Source organism: Syngnathus leptorhynchus, chromosome 6 (assembly GCF_054491065.1).
Source record: "Syngnathus leptorhynchus isolate UIUO chromosome 6, UIUO_Slep, whole genome shotgun sequence".
NCBI lineage: Eukaryota > Metazoa > Chordata > Actinopteri > Syngnathiformes > Syngnathidae > Syngnathus > Syngnathus leptorhynchus.
In genome coordinates, this window is record NC_141200.1 from 9577505 (window position 1) to 9598588 (window position 21084).

General features: G+C 41.2%; 1 protein-coding gene across 4 annotated transcripts in view; it reads right to left on the reverse strand.

Moving 5' to 3' along the window:
- hipk2 (homeodomain interacting protein kinase 2) overlaps nt 1-4628 on the reverse strand; it is a 63446-nt gene extending 58818 nt beyond the window's left edge. For all 4 annotated transcript variants that reach the window (XM_085914520.1, XM_085914519.1, XM_085914518.1 and 1 more), the window contains exon 1: nt 4265-4628. In XM_085914520.1, the coding sequence (XP_085770646.1) occupies nt 4265-4283 (19 nt within the window). In that variant the 5' untranslated portion in view covers nt 4284-4628. The remainder of the gene's footprint in view (nt 1-4264) is intronic.
- Between the last annotated feature and the right edge of the window lie 16456 nt (nt 4629-21084).

Sequence of the window (21084 nt, forward strand, 5' to 3'; positions counted from 1 at the left end):
GGATGAACATCAAAATAGGCACAAAAACAGTTCGCACGGACATCAAGTCTTCCCCCAAAGAGTGGAAATACAACAACAAAGGACAAAGGAAGTATACAAAGAAGAACAAATTTTCCTGCCACATTTTGGAAGTGGTGGGAAAGCTAGGTGAACATGGCACCTAAACATATGCAGAGCAATGACTGCACTTCCCTGCAAGGTATTTACGCATCACCTCATCTCTCTCCACCATTTAGGTTCTCCTGTGTCCTCAGGCCTGAACTCAATACACCACCCTGAAAGATTGGGAATACAACCCCCCACAAGGTGCGGCTTGGCCGTGGACTGCAAAAGCCCGGAGAGCTCTTCCTGCAATTCTAATCAAGGTTTAAAAAGGCACAACCTTGGACTGTAATCCTGGGTCGCGGCCTATGAGGAAGAGATCAATCAAGCGGCTTCCAAACAAGGGTGAGCGGAGGAAGGAGGGAGATGGAGCTGGGAGTCATTTCTGGGAAAGTCGCTCTGTCCTATGAGGAGAAACTTCCTTCCAAGTCAGGGCAGTGTAAATTCCCTGCGCCAACATTCCCCTTTGTATATATCGCACAAGGGAAGCGTCAGTGACTGTTTAGGAAGATTAATAAAATATCAATCTGCTACAGACACCGCAGTGGCAGTTACCACCTCTCTCCTCGACAGGGTCCGAGTCACACTTTGCCCATCTGTCAGATGACAAAGCTTGTACAGTTTGGTCAAAACCAAAAAGTAGAAAGCAACAGGAACAGAGAAGAAAATAACTAAAATGCCAAATTTGAACAGTTAACAGCAGTAAGAGAATCTTCTATTGCATTTGTCCATCTGTGTGTTAGCAGGCTACTTCCTGATTTGTAAAGGCTGGCGTAAAACGAAAGGAGCAATTCAACTGTAACTCAAATGGCAAACAGAAATAATCAAAACAACAAAAGACGGGGGGAAATGTAGAGCGTCAGCTTTGCGTATGTTTGCCCCTGTGGTCGTAGGCCACTTCACGGTTCATGGAGGATCAATCACTGAATCAATTGTACCATTTATTTGATTCTGGGGTGAGAGACATGGTACAATTATTTTCAAAATGGTCAATTCCTCCAACAAAAGTAATAAATTGGGGAATGTCACATTTGTGTTTGCTTTTCTGTGCGTATGTTTACATGTGACAGAGTATTGGGAAAAAAGAAATGACTGAACATTTCGGCGGGGTTCAGTTTCAATTCAAACGGAGATACAAGCATACTCCTCAAAAAGGTTAAACGTGTTGGGTACCCGGAAGAAAGAGAACAAGCAAACTCCAGAGAGAAGAGGCTGATCCAAACCCAAAACCCTGGACTGCACAAAAGACAAGTTCACCACCCCATTCTGAAACTACCAGGCAAAAATTTATTTTGTTAATTAATACCTCTCGCAGCCCTTTTATCGGAATTTGTACCTAATCTTATTAAATTCATCCTGCAAACTGGCATACCAAACAAATGTTACAAAATACTCACATTTATGCTTTGCCAAAAAAATAAGTATAGTGGGGCCTCGGTTTTCGAACGTCCCGGTTCTCGAACAAATCGGTATTCCAACAAAAAATTCGAGATTTTTTTGCTTGAGATGTCAGACGAAATTCGGTTGTCGAACCTCACGAGATGAGCCGAGAGGACATGCATGCCAACTGACTCCGTTCGTTGTTACATTCTCATGACTCTGAGGATTGCATCAACTCCAATCATGCCTCCAAAAGAAGCAAGTGGGAGCAGTGAAGCCATCCTAAAACACAAAGACGCTCCTAAAGCAATGCGACAGTGAGCGCCCAACGCGCTGCGGTTGCGTGATCGGACTAAATTAAGCTCCCTGCGCACAGAGGTCCACTTAAATTTTGGAAAGTACATCAGGACTTTAAAAAATATTTTCTAAAATTTAGCGACCAATCTGTCACAATAATGCGACCAGCGCGGTGCAGTTGCGCGGTCGGCGGCGCGCTACGGTTGCGCGTTCGACCGCGCGCTACCGTTGCGCGTTCGGCGGTCCGCTGCTGTTGCGCTATCGGACAAACTTAAGCTCCCTGCGCACTGAGGTCCACTTAAATTTTGGAAAGTACATCAGGAATTTAAAAAATATTTTGTAAATTTTAGCGACCGCTCTGTCGTAATAATGCGACCAGCGCGTTGCAGTTGCGCGGTTGGCGGCGCGCTACGGTTGCGCGTTCGGCGGTCCGCTGCAGTTGCGCGATTGGACAAAATTAAGTTCCCTGCGCACTGAGGTCCACTTAAATTTTGAAAAGTACATCAGGACTTTTAAAATATTTTCTAAATTTCAGCAACCGCTCTGTCACAATAATGTGACCAGCACGCTGCAGTTGCGCGGTCGGCGACGTCCTACGGTTGCGCGTTCGGCGGTGCTGCAGTTGCGCGATCGGACAAAAATGTGCAAATGAAAAAAAGCTTAAAGGCGTTTTTTTTTTTTGCTTGGAGCGGATTAAATTTTCTCCCATTATTTGTATTGTATAAACATGATTCGGAATTCTAACGATTCGCTTCTCGAACAGCCTTTCTGGAACGGATTGTGGTCGAAAACTGAGGCTCCACTGTACTTATGCAACCCCTGCCTGACTCTAAACCTGTAGTCGAATGCTTGTTTGTTTTTAATCATGATCTGGACCTCTTTCGAAGTTTCATGTAACTGGGTATGTAGTTTTTGCATAACCCTTTCAACTAACCACTCCCTAACAACTACCACTCCCGTTTGCTCTTGTGCAAATCTCCCCTGAATATATTTAGTTGAGACAAGACGTGTGTCTGCTGTTAACTGACAAATTCAAGCATTAGCAGGAATAGGTAATCACAGTTGAGAATAATAACATCATGGGCCCGTACTCTTTTTGAAGGCCCCCAAAAGGAGACTGGTCATTTCCATGACGGCTGCACATAACAACCCTGTCCAACTCTGAGGGGGAACAGGCAAGGTAATTAATTCCCCCGGTGTCTCTTTTCCCTCCCTGTCTCTCTCCCCTTTTCACTGGCAAAGGGAAAAGCCGGGAATGTAATTTGCACTAATTACCTTTTGCATGGACGTCTCAAATTCAACGTTTCTTTTTATGTTCGAACACCGAAGCCTCAAAGCTTCATTAAAGTGAATGCAAAACACAGCTCAATCTTTCTATAAGGGACAGAGATGATGCTTAACACTTTGTGGCCATGCACCGCAATTTAGTTTCAGGAAGATCACTTGTACTTTTCAACTGCGCTCCTTGTGAATGGTAATAAAAACGCAGAGATTCGCTTGGAAGCCAGCAGAGGGACTATAGAGTAACTAAGGGAAAATACTGAGCATGAGGCTAAGCAAATATTGGAGACATCAGGGGTTATTATTTGCTTTGTGACGCATTCTCATTTGCATAATGCTCCGGTGAGAATACGGGCGTTCTACACTTGGTTAAAAACACACGAAGAGGTGAGAGACCCTTGACGTTTGTACATCCAATGGGAATCTACAGGGTGCAGGCTTTTCCTAAGATTATTAAGACTGTAGTGACTCAAAAGCAATACTACCTTTTCAAATTACAAACAGCCTCCTGTTTTACTATAAGCATCGCCAATTGCGGCTCACATGAGGAATTTGAATGGGCCGATGCACTGCTTTCCATTTTCTACACATTTGAGTACGATCGCATGCGCGATTGAATCGAGGTTGTCGAGTTTACTGTACGTGAATATACAGTACACTCGTCACGGTGTTGGAGAATGTTAAATTTGCAATCCAAGTGACAGCAAACGGCTGAGCAATAAGGGGCGGCATCCAATTGGATTAGTCGCGGGCACATCGCTGCAGACGTTGCGAATTAATGTTTTATTTTTACAGTGGAATCAATACAGACAGCAACACCTTATGTGCGTTGCTTTTTGGGTTCAGCTGAACACGAATATGATATATAACAAGGAAATAGGCGATTGCAATGTCAGCAATTGTTGAGTGTGCATTTTGTAATACATTCGAGCTGCACGGATTGGATCTTTTGCAGGTGTTTTCATAGATAAAGACTCTTCTATGCAAAAGCATGCAGAATAGTCTGACAGTGCATGCAGATCGTCTCTCAAATGGGACTAAGAGAGCACCAAGTAGTGAGAACAATTAGCCGAGTGTCTGAAATAAATGCAAAAGTAAACACAGCATGTTGAATGATTTGACAGACAGACAGCATAGATAGACGCGAGCGTGCAAACTGCAAAGCATCCCTCCGCTTCGTTTCAATGGGAACGTTGGGACTTACCTTCGTATACAGGGGCCATCGGTGCAAGGCTTTCTGTTATTCATGGCAAACAATAAATAAAGGCGTCTGCTCAAAACTCAATAAAAATCTGCCATCTTGAACGAGAGATGAGAGCACCGCGTCGGTCTCCTGCATTACTGGCACGGTTCATTAGTGACGAAAAGGCTCCTAATTCCCATCCGGTCCGGGGCGTCTGTCAAGCGGCGGTTCCGACCGCGATCCAAATGAGCCCACCTGCGTGGCTTGCTCTCTGCAAGCTCCCAGGACGAGCCACGGTGACAGGTTGACTTTCAGCTATTGTGCGACATGTCTGTGGAGTGAGGACTCTGCAAAAGTTGCAGAGGTCTGTCTGAGCGCAGCGAGTTTGGTGTGCGAGCGAGGGAGCAAGCCGAATGTCGAGCCAGTCGATGATAGAAGATAGAGAGGGGAGGGGGCGACGCCAGGAAAACCAATCGTTACGATACATAAATCAAACATATCAATCAAACAATGACGGAGCCCATCAAAAATTCCGATTTGCATGACTCTAAGCAACAGAGATGGATGAACAGACGGATAAATTGATAGACAGGTTAACAGAGAGAGAGAGAGAGAGAGAGAGAGAGAGAGAGAGAGAGAGAGAGAGAGAGAGAGAGAGAGAGAGAGAGAGAGAGAGAGAGCGAGAGAGAGAGAGGGGGGGGGGACAGACGGAGAGAGAGAGAGAGAGAGAGAGAGAGGCATGCATGGATGGATGGGTGGGCATATGGATGGATGAATGGAGGTCAAGAGGTCAACATTGTTTAATGGTAGTATAGAGGTGCAAATAATGGTAGTATAGGGATGCAAACAATTCACACACCATTACATATCTGCCGGAGCATGTAGTATGTGTTACGCAACTGAGAATTGGTTCTCAATTGCCTTGCCCGGATAAATAAAGGTCAAATAAATAACAAAATAAACGAATTGGTGGCATGGGTTAGCACGTCCGCCTCACAGTTCAGAGGGTGTGGATTCAATTCCACCTCCAACCCTTCCCCATGTGAAGTTTTTATGTTCTCCCTGTGCCTGTGTGGGTTTTCTCCAGGCACTCCAGTTTGGTAGGCAGATTGAGCACTCCAAATTGCCCGTAGGTGTGAGTGCAAGTGCGGATTGTTGTTCGTCTCTCTGTGCCCTGCGATTGGCTGGTAACCGGTTCAGGGTGTCCCCCGCCTACTGCCCGATTACAGCTGGGATTGGCTCCAGCACGCCCGCGACCCCCGTGGAGACAAGTGGTACAGAAAATGGATTGATGAATGGATGGATAGATAAAAGTGCAAGTGTGTGGCAAGAAAGTGGTTTCACGATATTTAAATTTATCTACTGCAATTAAATAAATAAATAAAAATAAGATAAAAAAAACCCCACACAATTACTCACGTCAGTTTTGATTGACATGTTGAAAGAGGTATTTATTAAAAGAGATATTGTATTTGCATCGTGTTGGCCAGTTAATAATGTATGTATTTTTTGTCATTTCAAATTTTACACATTTGCTTGCTGCACATTTTATTTGGACAATGCTGTGTGTTTGCTCATATCTGTTAGTCTGCCTCGAACTAAAGCCTACTCTGTGATGACGTGAAATTTGCCTCGAATGAATTTGAATGGAATCGGATTACATAGGCTCACAGCAGTGTGATTAATCTGTCACCAATCTCAAAATTAAATGCGTCGACTGAGAATTGTGGGTGGACGTTAGGGAGTGAAGAATTAGTGCACATCAACCTCAGTGTGAAACTCTAATTCCACATCAGTATAAAGTCTTTTATGCACGAAAGCATTGAGGTCAGGTAACGATCATCTCGTCACGTAATCACTAGCGATGCTCTGTCATTAGCATTTGCCAAGCTTTGCATTGTGTTTTACAATAATTTAGGACGAAGTATGTCACACCAGCCTGGAGCCTGACCACACGTTATATAGAGTTGATCATTGGCCTCTAGTTACGTAGTGATGTAACTAGAGGACAGGCGTCAGATTAGCGGCCCCAGGGTTTGCGCAGACCTACATTTGTTTAGCATCAAAACACAAACTGATGTAATTCTCAACTGTTATTTGATGCTGGTCTTTCTCAGTAGACCTGCATTTTTTTTTTTTTTTTGTATTTTGAGCCTACCAAAGATTGAATTTTGGCTGTAATTTCCATCAAGATTAATAAAGTACCATATCTCATTGCCTATTATGTCACCACATACAAACAAGCAAATGGAAAAAGTTCATTTACATTAATTTGCAAATCAGAAAAATATCCTTTTTCACACGTATTGAGAGTACCTCATACCTGCTGAGCTGCGTGGAACAATTAACAATTGATATGTGCACAAGTATCCTAGAAATGAAAAGAACTATGTGCTTCTTATCAAGAACTTTTGTATTTTAATCACTTCATTTTTCTGTGGTGTCTTAAGTGCATCCATAGAAGGAGAAAACGTATTTTATTTCACACTAATATTTATGAAGCATTGTTTTCCTGAAGCATTTTATTCTCACAAACATCACTATAAAGGGTATTTTATGGAAATTAAAAGAAGCCTATTTCGATATGATGATTGGTCAAACTGATGTAATAATGTGAGCTTGTTTCTGATTTTTCATTTTGAGTTCAATTCCATGTGTGACAGATTAGAAAAAATTGACAAAAGATGGACAGACAGGCAGATGGCCACTGACAATTCCATGGGGTTAATCCATCAATCCATGGCTCTTGAGTTCGTCATGATAATTATGACTCAAGCCAGAGAATAAAATCCCAGTGGGTAACTGATTATGTGGCGCATATGCCTCCACAATAAGTACTAGAGGTACGCATGAGACTAAATTAGGATCCTATTTGCGCACCTCCTTGATTCTATCCTTCATAGTAAAGGTTTTGAGGTACTGTAGAACCTCAATTTAATAAAGGGGGATAGAGCTCATTCGTGAAAGCCATTTGTCCATTAAATTGATACTTTTTTATGGCCTAAAATGCCCAGTACAGTGCAAAACGATTGCAGCTGGTTGCTCTCATGAGTTGTAAGGTGTACACCTACTATATACAAAGAGCCGTTTCGAGTGGACTGGACACTATTTTCTTTTTATTAAATCAGGCTCTGTTCAATCAAGGTTCCACTGTATGCTTACGTGTACACAATCGTGGTAGTGGTCTTTTACAGAAATCCCAAACCAAAATATTTCTCTTAGCAATCACAACACACCAGAGTTCTGTGAAAGAGAGGAATAGTGATGTTTATAGTCATTGATTAATAGTGCATACTGTATACTCAGTACATGACTTATAAACAGTTCAAAGATTTCTCCCTCAATTAAAATGAATACATTAATATGTTAGGTGGAGAAGTATACTGTGATTTTGAGATGTCTAAATTTTGTGTACAGTACATAAGTGCCCTGTGGAATGCATCATCATGGGTCAGTGGTAAAAATTATCTATCACTAGTTAATCATTTGGAACGTATGAAGCAAATAAAACAAGTCATCAGTTTTATAACCGTAACATTTTTACTTTGTTGCTAAATTGTACGAACAAGCCAATGATCCTGTTTGAGTTGAGGGAGTACAAACAGGATTGAGAATGTGAAAGCTGACACCTAATTAGGGGAGTTCCTGTTTTTACTCAGAGGCTGTGTAAAACAAATCGTATTGGCCAAAACAACTGTCTCACTGCTTACACTGAAACTCTAATGAGGGCTTAAATAATTAAAACTGCAGAAAGAATGTTATGTGATTAGAAAAAAATACATACATTTTCTGAAGTTACAGTTACAGTTTCTCCCCTACAAATTCAAACAATTGATCAACTGGGACTAATGATTCCACTTTTTGTTTTTGCCAGGGGTCGTATAAAAAGCTAGATATGGCATCAGAGGCCTGTTGAGCAACTGAAATTGTACATCATGCAAGAAGGGGAAAGAATTCCACATACTCAGCTTCAACAATTAGTGCCTTCTGTAAAAATTGAAAAGAAGAAAAGGATTTGCAAACAATTATATCCTGTTTCTATTCACATGCATTTTACACAACGTCCCAAATTCATTGGAACTGGGGTTTGAACTTGTGCTACATATCCATGCGTACCTCTGAAATTATGTTTAAAAGATAAGAAGCACAAATGAGTGTCTTGTGTCTGTCTTTTTCCCCCTCTGAACTTTTTATGTCAGTCAGAAACCTTCTCAGTTAACGCTAACCTTTAACCTGCTTTTGTGCACTGAAATAACTTTGGTGCTGCTGATGCAACCCAGTCTTGTATTGTTTTTTTAATAGAATAATTGTGAAATGGTCTGCTTTTGACCTCTTCAATATATGATTACAGTACAATTTTTAGTAGAAAAAAATTCTTAGTTACCTCTCATACTCCCTCTTCCTTCTCCTTTCACAAGCGCAGTGTGTTTCCTCAAAAAAATAAATTGTGCAGGATCCTGTTCTGCACCACTTTGTGCATGTTCAGGGATGTTCGATCCTGTTTGTGTTCGGGTTGTCACAGCCTTCAGTGTCTCTGACATGAAACGACTGAGGATGCAACAGGCACGAGCTTCTGGAGGGGAGTTGAGGGCACGCTCAACTCCCCTCCAGAAGCTCGATCTAGTGTGTTTCCTTCTAACCCAACAAACTCATCTTTATTAGACGTGTGACTTCGTAACAGCCATTACTTTTTATTTTATTTTCTACTGGTAATACCTGATTCCCTAAACCTCTAGCGAGTCTGACAAATACAAGCCTTGGACCAATAGTAAAAACTGAGTTCAACTTTCCTTGTATAACAAGTGTTTAAACTCGGAATGAAAAGCCAGAAAAGTTAGTGTTAAGTTGAAAGGAAATGATCACACCTTTTGTTCAGTCAAGGTCAATTTTAAGCATTTTGAAGAATAAAGACCACAGTTTGCAAGCTTTTTTTAGGACCCTAAAACCATGGCTAATTGCATATCCTGCTCAAACTGGGTGTTGCAGTACTTTTTTTATTTATTGAATCTGTATCCACAAGAAAGCACACACACACACACACACACACACACACACACACACACACACACACACACACACACACACATACACACACACACGTGATCATCATATGTGTGTGTGTATATGTGTGTATATATATACACACACACATATACACACACACATATGATCACGTGTTGCTGAGTAAACGGTGTACTTAAGGGCTAGAGTGCAAGCCTCACCATTGAAACCAGCAGTATGCTCAATTTGAGGAGATCGGTCAATAGAGAGAAACTACACCAAAGCCCGCACAGCATCGAACCGAATGGCAAATTGCCACAGGGTTTATACTTACTGAGGGATAGAAGGCGGTCGGCTCATTTGTCAAAAGCCAGTGTCTGTTAAATATGTCGCAGCGCTCCACCTGTTTCAAGCATAAAGGTCAGATTAGTCATCAACTGGCGCACTACTCTGTTGGCCAAAACACTTTATAATGTTTTTTTCTGGTTGCAGGGACTGGTTGCTAATGGCTATAAAATATCCAGGATGATGACATTGTCAATACAAGACATTAGGATGCCCATTGTAGTCATTCACAAAGAGGTTGATTTCCCAACTGTGTGCGGCGTTTAAAAGATGAAAACACAGAGTAACATCCAAAGCTGAACGCTTCTTTGGCCATCAAATTCCGAATACAGCTACAATTGGGGACCTCTTATGTTGCAGAGTACAAAACGTCATTCTGCTCATAGCCACGTGAGATGACAACGTCTGCCTTTTTCACGTCTGTCAGCTGCACAAGGATTCACTTTCAATCATCCCTGAGTAGGATGAGCAGGATAGAAAATGCATGGTGGATAAGGCAGAATTTATATAGGTCGCGTGTTATTTTAGTTGTATGTATTGTGAATTACTGCAAATTAAAATATTTTCACAGCATCAGTCACAGAATTCCCCCAAAAGAAAAACAAACATAGTTAAACAAACACCAAGGCAAGACACTTCAGTATGTTTGGAGCATGTGAGGTAGTGTCTGTTTGTGAAGTTGCTGCTATAAACATTCAACGTTAATGATGATTTGCATTTCATCAAACTAACCATATTTATGGGTGGCAGTGCACCGCCTGAGCCCATCATGCACCCAAAGTGTTGTTCTTCAATTCCACAGCTCAGATGAGGTCAATCATGCAGACAACCGTCCCGAAAAAACGTTTTGCTTTTCGGTGCCGTGCACTACTACTTCATGTCCGTTTGACAGGATGAATGGCACAAGTGGCGACACTATCTCCCTCCATTTATGTGACCAACTCTGTCATAGTTTTCCATGCATCAGCTAAACAAACCACTAATGATGATGATCTCATCATGTTTTTAAATGCTGCACACCAAAGCAGTAAAGCACACTAAATACTCACGCTGTGCACATGCACGCGTACACCAAGGCGAGGACAGAACATTTCCTCCTCTTGGGGCCTGAAGTTCATGAGCTCAGAATGTGGCAGGGCTGGCTTTGGCACTTCTCTGCTGGGCAGAAATGAACCTCTGGTGAACTCTATGGAGGAAAAAGCATGGAAAACATTTCATGACCGACAGAGCCCCACTAGACAGTCTTAGGGCAGGTCTGGGGGCGGCAGCACAGAGGCCACAACACAAATTAATTTCCATATTTCTAGCATGACATCTGCTGGAGTCTGCAGAAATATTTGTTTTTACATGGGGTGGTTATATTGTAGCCCTATAAATTCTGAGTAGTAATGTGGGGCCTGAACAAGCATATTACCTTGAAAATAATAAAAGTCTGTCTCTGCTTTCTCGTAGGACAACTAATTGCATTTTAGTTGCATCTTATGTAGAGATTTGCGCAGATTGTAAAATAGCACAGACTTCTCCAGAAAGTTGAGTCTTTTTGTTTTCATCAGAAGAAAAAAAAAAGTCCACGTGTGGGAGTTATTTCTTACAAATTATTGACCTATCTTATGACTCGTTGATGATGCCATGCAATGAAAAGTGTGGATTGTGTTGGTATATAAGACTTCTGTCCGACAGCTGATGGACGGTACTCGCTCCTAGATTTAATGTGAGTGAGCATTACATCAGAGTAGATTTTCAGAGCTAGAAACCGCCGCTTTTATAAAAGTGGGCAGATAGCTTGAGCTTCTGCAGTTTCCGATTGCGCCTTCTCACTGGTGATAAATCCCTCAATGTAATGTCCAGACTGTTAAGGAATGTTAGCAAGGAGCTCAATGATGCATAATATTCTTTTTCCACATGACAAAACTATCTGGACTCTTCAGGACGACTGTCCATGTTTACCTGAAAGTGTGCTGTGTTGAAACCTGAACCAGCAGGTGAGAAAGTGATTCCACTAGACTGTAAAATCTACAACTAAATCTACTAAATAAAGGTTGGTGTGCAGGTCACGCTGAAGAGACTCCTGGTTGGCCCAGGAATGCCTCAAAATTAGCCCCCAGAAGGACTAGATGAAGAGGGAAGTCCGGGAAGCGATCCGACCCCGGAGAAGCGGAAGAGGATGGACGGATGGCTTTTCTGCTTTTCTAGCAATAATGGAAAGAACTCACCACAGGAGGTATCTGGAAATTCAGAAACGGTGGTAGAAGTGCATAATACAATAGGTAAAGAGTTGATTGACTGGTTTTGCACTTGTGTTGAATATGTTTGCAGAATGTCCTTAAGTGGGAGGAGCTTCTGGCATTTAAAGCTTCTGTCATGATTACTGCTCACAGCAGGTGAGGCCCTGACAAAATTCGGCAGCTTTGTGTAGGGCGCCGAAGGAATTACAAAGCAAAACACTCCTTTGCATGTGCGCATGAGCAACCCCACACACACGATAGTGGACGCTTGACAGGTTTGCTGGCTGGGCAACTTTGTTGACCTTCTGCTTCCCATGTTCAGTTTGACGTACACTGTCATTATTGGCCTGGCAGGCACATGGATTAATGACGGTGCACAAGACAAATGAGGAGCATCATGGCATCCGTTAATAAAATAAAAACTGTTTTCACAAATGAGCATCATGCAAAATATGAAAGAAAATGGCACCCACTTAAACATTTGCATGATTTTAATTAATTAAATTTTTTGTCAGATTCAACACCAAATGACAAGAATAAGAAAATAAATACATGTATAGTTCTTGACTTCCAGTCCATCGAGAACATTCTCAGTCATGACAAGCTAAAGCACTCAGATCCTTCTTACAAACAAGCGTGTCGGAGGTCTTTGAAAGCGCCTGCTAATCTTCACCCTTGTCTAATTTACTACCCTGCTGACGTCAAAGGCCAGGTCCCTGTTACAGATCTCTGAGAACTCCCAGATTCCCGAGCCTCGGATGCAAGACTCAGACCGACCTTGTGCTTCCTGTTGAAGTCCAGTTTAATAGTAGTGTGCGTTGAGGCACAGCGTGCGCTTCATGACAAGTAACTCGGCCTCCCCGGGGGACATGGCTGTAAATATCACTGCTGTTATTGTTGTTGAGGTGGATGATCTGCTCTGTGGGAAGGAATGCACAGTGATGTGTGTGTGGGCAAGATCACCACAGATTGCAGAGGTAGGGGGGATCCATGTGACCTGGCTAGGGAGAGGCTATGGATTAAGAGTCACATGTACAGAGGCGAAGGTAGACAGGAAGGAACGGTTTGTCTTTCTCTGTTTGCATTCCATAGCACATCTGACCTACAATGTTGAGTACATGAGGATTTTCTTTATCCTTTGTTTCCCTTATTTTCCCTGTATGGTCCGGTTGAAATACAATAGCTTGTCTTCCGGGTCATAATCACAGACACACTTTCCCCCTCATTGCTCCACCACTAAGGAGGTCATTTTATTGTATTTCTTTTTGTCTGTCTTACATTCAAATGGGAACAAAAGAACCTATATAGCCCGAACAAGGACATGACATGAACAAATAGTGGAGTTCCATGGAAGTCCACCTCTTGCAATCGGTGGGAGAGCTAGACTTTTGGAGATGTGAATAAACGTGTGTGTGTGAGTGTATATTTATTATTATTATTATTTAATTTTTTTTACAAACCCCCAAAATGGCCCCCGCAGAGTCTCTAGCTCATCAGTGCTCACAATAAATAAAGAAAATACATCAACCCGATCTATAAGAAAGCACTAAGAAAGAGGACCCACAAAGTGCTTTAAAATACAGTCACAAACATTATCCAGTAAACACGAGAAAAATACGTCAATCAAAACAATAGTCCCACTGAAATGCCTCTTTAAATAGATGTGTTTGAACTGATTTTTAAGATGTCTGCAGAAGCGTTAGCGGAGGTGTAAGGGTTAAAAAATGCTTATTTTTCTGTCTGCCTAATTTTGTTAGACCTTGTCCTGTTTCACATGACTGCACCTTCTGAATGAGATGAAGTCTTCGCACCAAATAATCAAATATTGGAATTTTACTGGGCAGGGTTTGCCACACAAACTCACAAGCACATAGTCTAATGTGTTTTGATAAACGTTTTCTCCCTGTGACTCACACATACAGTAAGTGGTATAGAACCTGGATGAATGGTATAAACCACACATATCCTAAACATGCAGACAGTTAAATAAATGTTCTCCGGGATGATGCCATGGTACAGGAGACACCATTTATGATGTGGAAACATAAACCATGAAGCGGCAGTCGTCTTTCCCACTACAGGGCTCATCCATTTTATCTTATATTTTTATAGAAAGCAAATATCCCCATGTGTTCTGCCTCAGTGGTTCATTTCTCTCTCGTGTTGTTTATGGCAGCTCAACGGAGCGTCACTTACCAGCCCCGTCACAGATTCCACATTACACAATTCAGCTGTGGCAATAGAGATGGCATCACTGTGCTCCAAATTACTTGCTTTGATTATAGTATGAAACAATGATCTTGCAAAAAAAAGTAGGAGAAAGTCTGGTGATTGTGTGTTAAGTGCAAAGTGTTTCATCAGCCCAGGATGACATTTGCTCTTGGGTTAATCGGCCCAGACAGCGGAGAGATACAGCATGTTGTCTTAATTGGAATGAAAGCAAGTTGAGGGATGATGTTACTGATTGAGTCTTCCATGTGTGATGTTTTTATTATTAGTTCCACCCACCGCTTTCTCTTGTTGCGTCTTTAGGGGATGGGAAGGAAGGTGAAGGAGTTAGTGCTGTCGTTAAGAGTGTTGACTTTAAAGAACAGTAACAACAGCAAAAAAAGAAACAACTAATCAGTGCAAGTATGTGCTTGTCACATTTTTTGGGGTCATAATTGGGACACAAGAGACAAGTGTGGACATCATTTTCTTTTATGATGTTAAGTTTGGTGCTATAAAATTGGTAAAAAAAACATTCAATTGGTAACATTCAGTAGTCTGGGGAGAGGGTTGCTGTAGAATGTACAGGCTCAGTTATTGATGCAGTACTTATTTTTCTTTTTCTTTCAAGCACAATGGGTTGGTTCTCTTCATTGAATGATTGATTGTGCTAGCCGTAACTCAGAGGATAATGTACTGTACTACAGTCCTAGACAACAAGGCCCTATGACAGTAATGAACAACATCTCGTCTTTTATGGTGAAGAGATTGGCCCTTGCTCAGTCAAAACAATTAATATTCATGGTTGACTGGAAGAAGAAGAATAACGGAATGTCTCAACAGAGCCCCAGTAGGTTTTTGGTGATAAAGGACTGAATGCAGCAGAGGGTTTTCTTGGCGAGCTTATTTTGTAATAGAACTTGGCTCATTCCAGGAAACCAAAGCCACCGTGGTCTGATCTGGTCCCATTTTTGAAAAACAACATGATCAAAACAAAGAATAAGATCAATGTTCGGTTTACTTGTTCATTTTTGGGCAAGACTGCAAGCGAAGCAGATAAGAGTGGATTCTTTTGGCACGTGACTCGTGTTGGTTCTTCTTGATCAGAGGCACATTCTGTTCAATATGATAAGTTGCCTATTTGTTTTGTTTATTTACTCTATGGAAAGGGATGAAACAAGTAAAAATTACAACTTCCTTCAAATAGTGGCTTTTGGGAATTTGTGCCCATGTTTATAATATTGTGCACGTACCTACAAATGGGAATATTCAGCATCAAGGCTTACAATTCAACAAAGCCACTTTCACAAGGCCCCTAAAATGAAAAAGCAATAAACCCTGATATAGAAAATCTGCTGGTGTGACACAAGCATTGAATTACTTCATATCTCTCGGGCTTTATCAAGAGATCACAGAAAGATTTGCAATAAAAATGTCATATTTTTTTTCTCAATTCATCTACTGCTATGTTGTATCTATTTCGGGTTTTAACGGACACATGTCATTATTAACTTTGTTTTTCCACGGAACTACCCGCAGAGATCTGTGGGTGTGTTTTTGAACTGTCAAATAGCACACTTCATGGTACATTGCAGCGGCTATACTATACCACTAATATTAGAACAGCCAGGTGCCACTTCATTACTTGTGGGCAGATCACGTTCTTTGAGGATTTGCACACAAGTCGGATTTAATAGCAGATTATTCATCAATTCTGATTGCAGGGAATTACTTTGATGCAAATTACTGTAATTACACCCTAAATCATTTTAGGTGGGTGGCTAAGATATGAAATTCAAATGAAAACAACATAACTTTATTGTATCTTCTCTCTGTACTCTGCGCAGTGGTAACTTGGTAAACCATTTTGCCCAAGGCGTACTGGAATTCTATCATTGTAATAAATACAATATATAAACATTTATTGCTGACACACTCATTCAAACTATTACCTCCCTCGCTCAGTGCCAAACCAAATCAAAACGGAACTTTATTATACATGTATAATGAAAGAATATACAACTCTTTTAGCAAAGCGCATGCGAACCGCCATTAAGAAAGTCAATTCTGTGATTGTATTTTCACTCACCGAGGCAGAACTTCTTCGCCGAACCACGCAATATCACAATTTAAACATTTTCTGATGATGGATACCTTATCAAATGTTACTTTAAACATTGCCTCTACTGCTAAAACAGGGTTCTCTTTTCTCCGCTGTGTTCTTTTTCCTATCAGAGCGTGACTGCAGAATGTGTCCATCCCAGTGTGGTTTGTTATACCTCATTCCATCCTGTGATTGTTCCACACAATTTTCCACCGCCTCTCCACTCCTCCCCTCTCAGGGTTTTGAGGGAGGGATGCGCTGAGGTAAACTGTTCTTTTCTCAACAACTGCATGGCTCCCTGCGGTGAAGTGGTGTCCTCCACCATCACTCAGTTATTCCCCTCCAAAAAGACGTACTGATGAGTATGGAGTTACGTGGGCTTTGCACTTGCACACACATACACAAACACAGCCACGCTACCTGAAAGGCGTTTGCCATGCCCATTTTGTATTTGATATGATTTGATTTTTGATGCGCTTTCCTCCTCCCGGAGATGAGGAACGAAAATCCCAACTCTGATGATTTTTTTCAAGCAAAATTTTGTTCTCTTTGTTTGCACTGTCTTTCTCAATGTTATGCCATGTTTCTATTGTTGTTTTTTTTCATACTGCAGCCCCCCCCTGCCCATCCCCATTGTTTCTCCCTCTCACAGTGAGCATCAGGGGTGGTAAATGAGAGTGCCGCAAAAATGGGCTTACCTGCCTCCCTTTTGCCTGTGCTCACCACAGAGTGCTTCAAGTATGACAATGGCTCACAGTTCGACTATCAAAAAGCACCAGAGGGGGCCCAAAAATACAGCCGCATGCGTACATGACTGGACTTGCCTGGTGATTTTCTGTGACCATGCCAACCAACATTGTCGTCTCATAATAATTTGCCCAAGTGGTTATTATTCTGATGGCATGTTTATCCACAGCATATATTTTTTTATACAAGCTTGGAAAATCTGAGATTCTACCACCAAAGAAACTAATTGATTCTTTTGTTTGTCCAGCAGCCAAATTAGAGTGAAAATGTATCTTTTCCAGCTCCAGATTTTATAACATCGAACCAATCCTAACTTCAACCATTGACTAAAAATCGACTTCAACCCAATTGAATCAAATCCCGACTTCATTCACCTGTCTTTATATTTGAGAGTAACCTGAATCCCCTGAAGCGAAACACGTCAGGCTGTGCATGAAAGCTACTTTACAGAGTAATAATGCATTTGACATGCAAGGGCGAACTGCCTCAGGCATGGTCTCAAAGGCACATTTGGATGTTTGTTCATGCTCAGTAGCCAGGCAATCATTGAAGTTCTATAGTGAAATTCAAGAGGACCTGAGACAGGTCCGTCTGCTATGGGATATCTGAACTATGCGAACTTTGACTTTCGGACTCTGCAGCCTCATAGTGATGACAACAATAAATGTAATTGCTCTTGAATATTGACTTCATTGAATACAGGGACAGTAGTTGTTTCACAGTCTGCTTTTTTTAAGCATGAACCTGAAATATGTTGACAAACGTATTGTCAAATTACACTGATGGTGCCATGCAAAAAAGTTCTCTTTCAGGGCTTCCATTTCTATCCTTGGGCAAATAGCATCCGGGCCACAAAGTTTAAGGTTGATAAAGTAGAGAGAAAGTTGATATGAACAAGAACAGCATTTGTCTTTTGAAATTTGTAAAACCATTATCTGATTCATCTTTCACAATGCTGTAATCATGGTCTCAGACACATGCTACATCAAAGAGCTGTGATCTCTTCAGTGATAATCGCCTTCATTCACGTTTATCAACCTTTATCAGGAAAAACAACAGTGTGTGTGTGTGTGTGGGGGGGGGGGGGGGGGGGGGCTTTTGAAGGACTTCTCTGTTTCATGACAGGAATGATGTGGTGTGTGAGCACTGCTTATTTTGCCCTGCCTGTCTGCACCAAATACCTTCATATGTCACACATTTTGACTGTTGTCTACTGTTGTCATAATGCCCCGCATTTTGTTAAATTTCTCAAGTATGGCACTTGTGCATTTTGTTGGAATGAAGAAAATAAAGGATCACACTCTCACACGAGGATGCATTCTTTATAAAACACAGATTCTCTCTCTTGTATACAGATCAAAAAACTTATACACAGATCTCTGAGCTCCAGCAACAAGGGAAACAAACATGGTCTCTCACCCGTTCTTCGGTGTTTACACTCACATTAGATGTCGACTGCTGTGTCACTTATAGCCTCTGTGCTACACAATCTATTGAGCACAATAGCAGCACAGTATGTGACATGGCAACACAAATATTTGTAGGCTACCTTACATAACATTATGGGGTGAAGGGGATTAAAGCGTAATGATATCTCCTACTGTAAGAATCACAGATCAAATTGTGTTTCAGCAAAGGGATCTGCATTGTTCTGCATAATAACACGTCTTTCTTTTATTTGCGAGGCGCTTTGGGTGATAGCAGAAAAATCTATTTGCATGTTTTATTTAGCAAGACTGAGAAAAAGTACTTAGCTCCAGGGGCGTGAAAAAGAAGGCCCAACAAGTAGAGCAGTGTGCCAAATGCCCAACCACAGTAAACCAGACTTAGCTCAGCACGTGAATGAAGATGCGGCAGATTTTACGCAGAGCTCACGTCAGTGTAATGTGTCTTGGATTCTTAACTTTTGGTCCAACTGGAAAATATGAAGTTTCGTGGTATATAACCTTTCAATTATAAAATTCCTCAATAGTTTAACAAGGTTCTTTGTTTAAAAAAAAATATGGCACCGTATATATAATCCTTTGCTGTCACCTTTGCAGCCACCATACCGTGGGGAAATGTTTGGGGAAAGGCCTTTCCTGTTCTAGCGTGACTGTACTCCACTTGACAAGGCACAGTCGTTAAAGGTCTACATGGATGAGTTTAATTTGGAAACATTTGACTGACAGCTTCCTGATCTCAACCCTATGCAAATTTTGTGGGAATAACAGTAACTACAACAGAGATTGTGAGTTCTGTTCTTTGTCCAACATCAGTGGCCTGTGACCTCACAACAGGAGGTCAGTTGAGGCCGACGCATAGGAGAGGAGGACAGACAGTGCGAGGGAGTCTTGTCCATCTCTTTTGACAAACAGAGTTCTAATTATGCCCCTGTCATTAAAATGACTCAGTGTGAGTGCATGCCTCGTGGGCTGCCTTATTGCTGGATTTAATCTATGACTGGTTCACATCTCATTATTAATATGGTAATGGAGCTCCTTGAAGAGATTAGGGAATGGAGTGGTTGATGGTGACGGCAAAAGCTATTTTGGATTTTAGAAACAGAGAGCGCTTCAGGGGGCTGCTGCAGACAAACAACGCCATTTAATTCCGCTTAATTTCTAACTACAATGTTTTTTCACTTACGTATTGTAACGAGTCGCATGATACGTAAATGTGACGGATACATTTCATAAGAAATATTTTAATGTCTATGCTGCTACATTGAATGAGTGACACGCTATTGCTCTCAATCCCAGAGGCTCTGATTGTCTGAGGCTAAAATTCCAAAAAAAGCAGAAGATAAATGTCACATTACATGATTGAACGACAGCCACCCACATCCCATAATTCCCCCCAAAAGTCCTCCGCGGAAGTTCGACACACATGTTCAAGGACATTCACGTCAGCAGAAAACAGCTTGCTGGTGCGCGTGAATAATGCATGGCAGCAGTTGAAGGAGGAAAAAGGGAGATTTTGAAACTCCCCTGAGCAAATAAATCACTCAACTGCCATAATGTTACATGATTATGTGAGAGGCTGTGTGTACAATATGTCGCAGGAGATAAGACGGTGTAACATTTGTTGAAATTTCTACTTCAATTGGCATCACTCTTAATGTAAGGGGAATTTGACGTTTTGTGTCAGGCATTCGTACATTGAGGATGTTCACAGATTTCCCTTTTTCCAAAACAACAAAGGCCTTTTTTTATTTTCGGGGGATGTCATACATATACATACGGATTTAGAGAATTCATGCCTCCAAAATACTTGTACGCTTCATATGAGCTCTTCATTTGAGAGGCATCAAAAATGATGGCTACTTAGAACCACGTACGTATTTAAGAGACTGGTAATTGCATTAGTTTTATGATGAATATGTAAAAAGGGAAAATTGAGCTTGGGCATTGAATTCATTATGTTTCATTTCACTGACCCTCCATTTTCTCATAATGCTTGTCACATTACTGTTGTATGCAATGGATGGATTTACAGCATCAGTCATAGAACAATACATTTTAATTAATGACCGCAATATTTTATTATAATCAAGGCATGCACATTATGCTCATATTGGATTTCATTACATTGGAGTGTCATCGGGGTTTGGGCATGTACTTTTGTGGCACTCATCCTGATGCAATCCACCAATCAATACTTGGTGAATCACACACAACCCAGCATGTTTTAACCATGTTGGTTATGACAAACGCTTTTGACGTGACATTTTCCTGAAAGCCTTGGTCTTTCACTTAATCACTGATTCTTGTTTTGAAATTTACTTGATCTGTTATTGATTTTGATGCATGATGGGGAACAGTGGAGAATTTTAAACAGTGGCTTTAAATATTGCTGTTGTAAAGGAATATGGCACCTTTATCTTTCCAGGATTCAAAATTCTGTCAGACACTTAACCCAGTTTTACAAGTTTCATCTTTGTTATTGGTTGTTGTCTTATTTACAATATAGCGTGGACATTGACTAAAAGATTTATTTTATTTGTACGTATGCTACGTAAAGTTAATATTTTGTTTTATTTATTTGGCAACACATTTTATATCATTGCTCTGACATTGTTTGCCAAAAACAAGCATTATTGTTTGAAAAGTCAAGCTGGATTCTGCAGGTGTACCTAATGTTGTGACTTGGTGGTTATTTCTGTAAATGTAATGTTATTTTGTGATGCCAGCAAGACCCTCTCTAAAAGTCTAGACACAATCAGATGGACT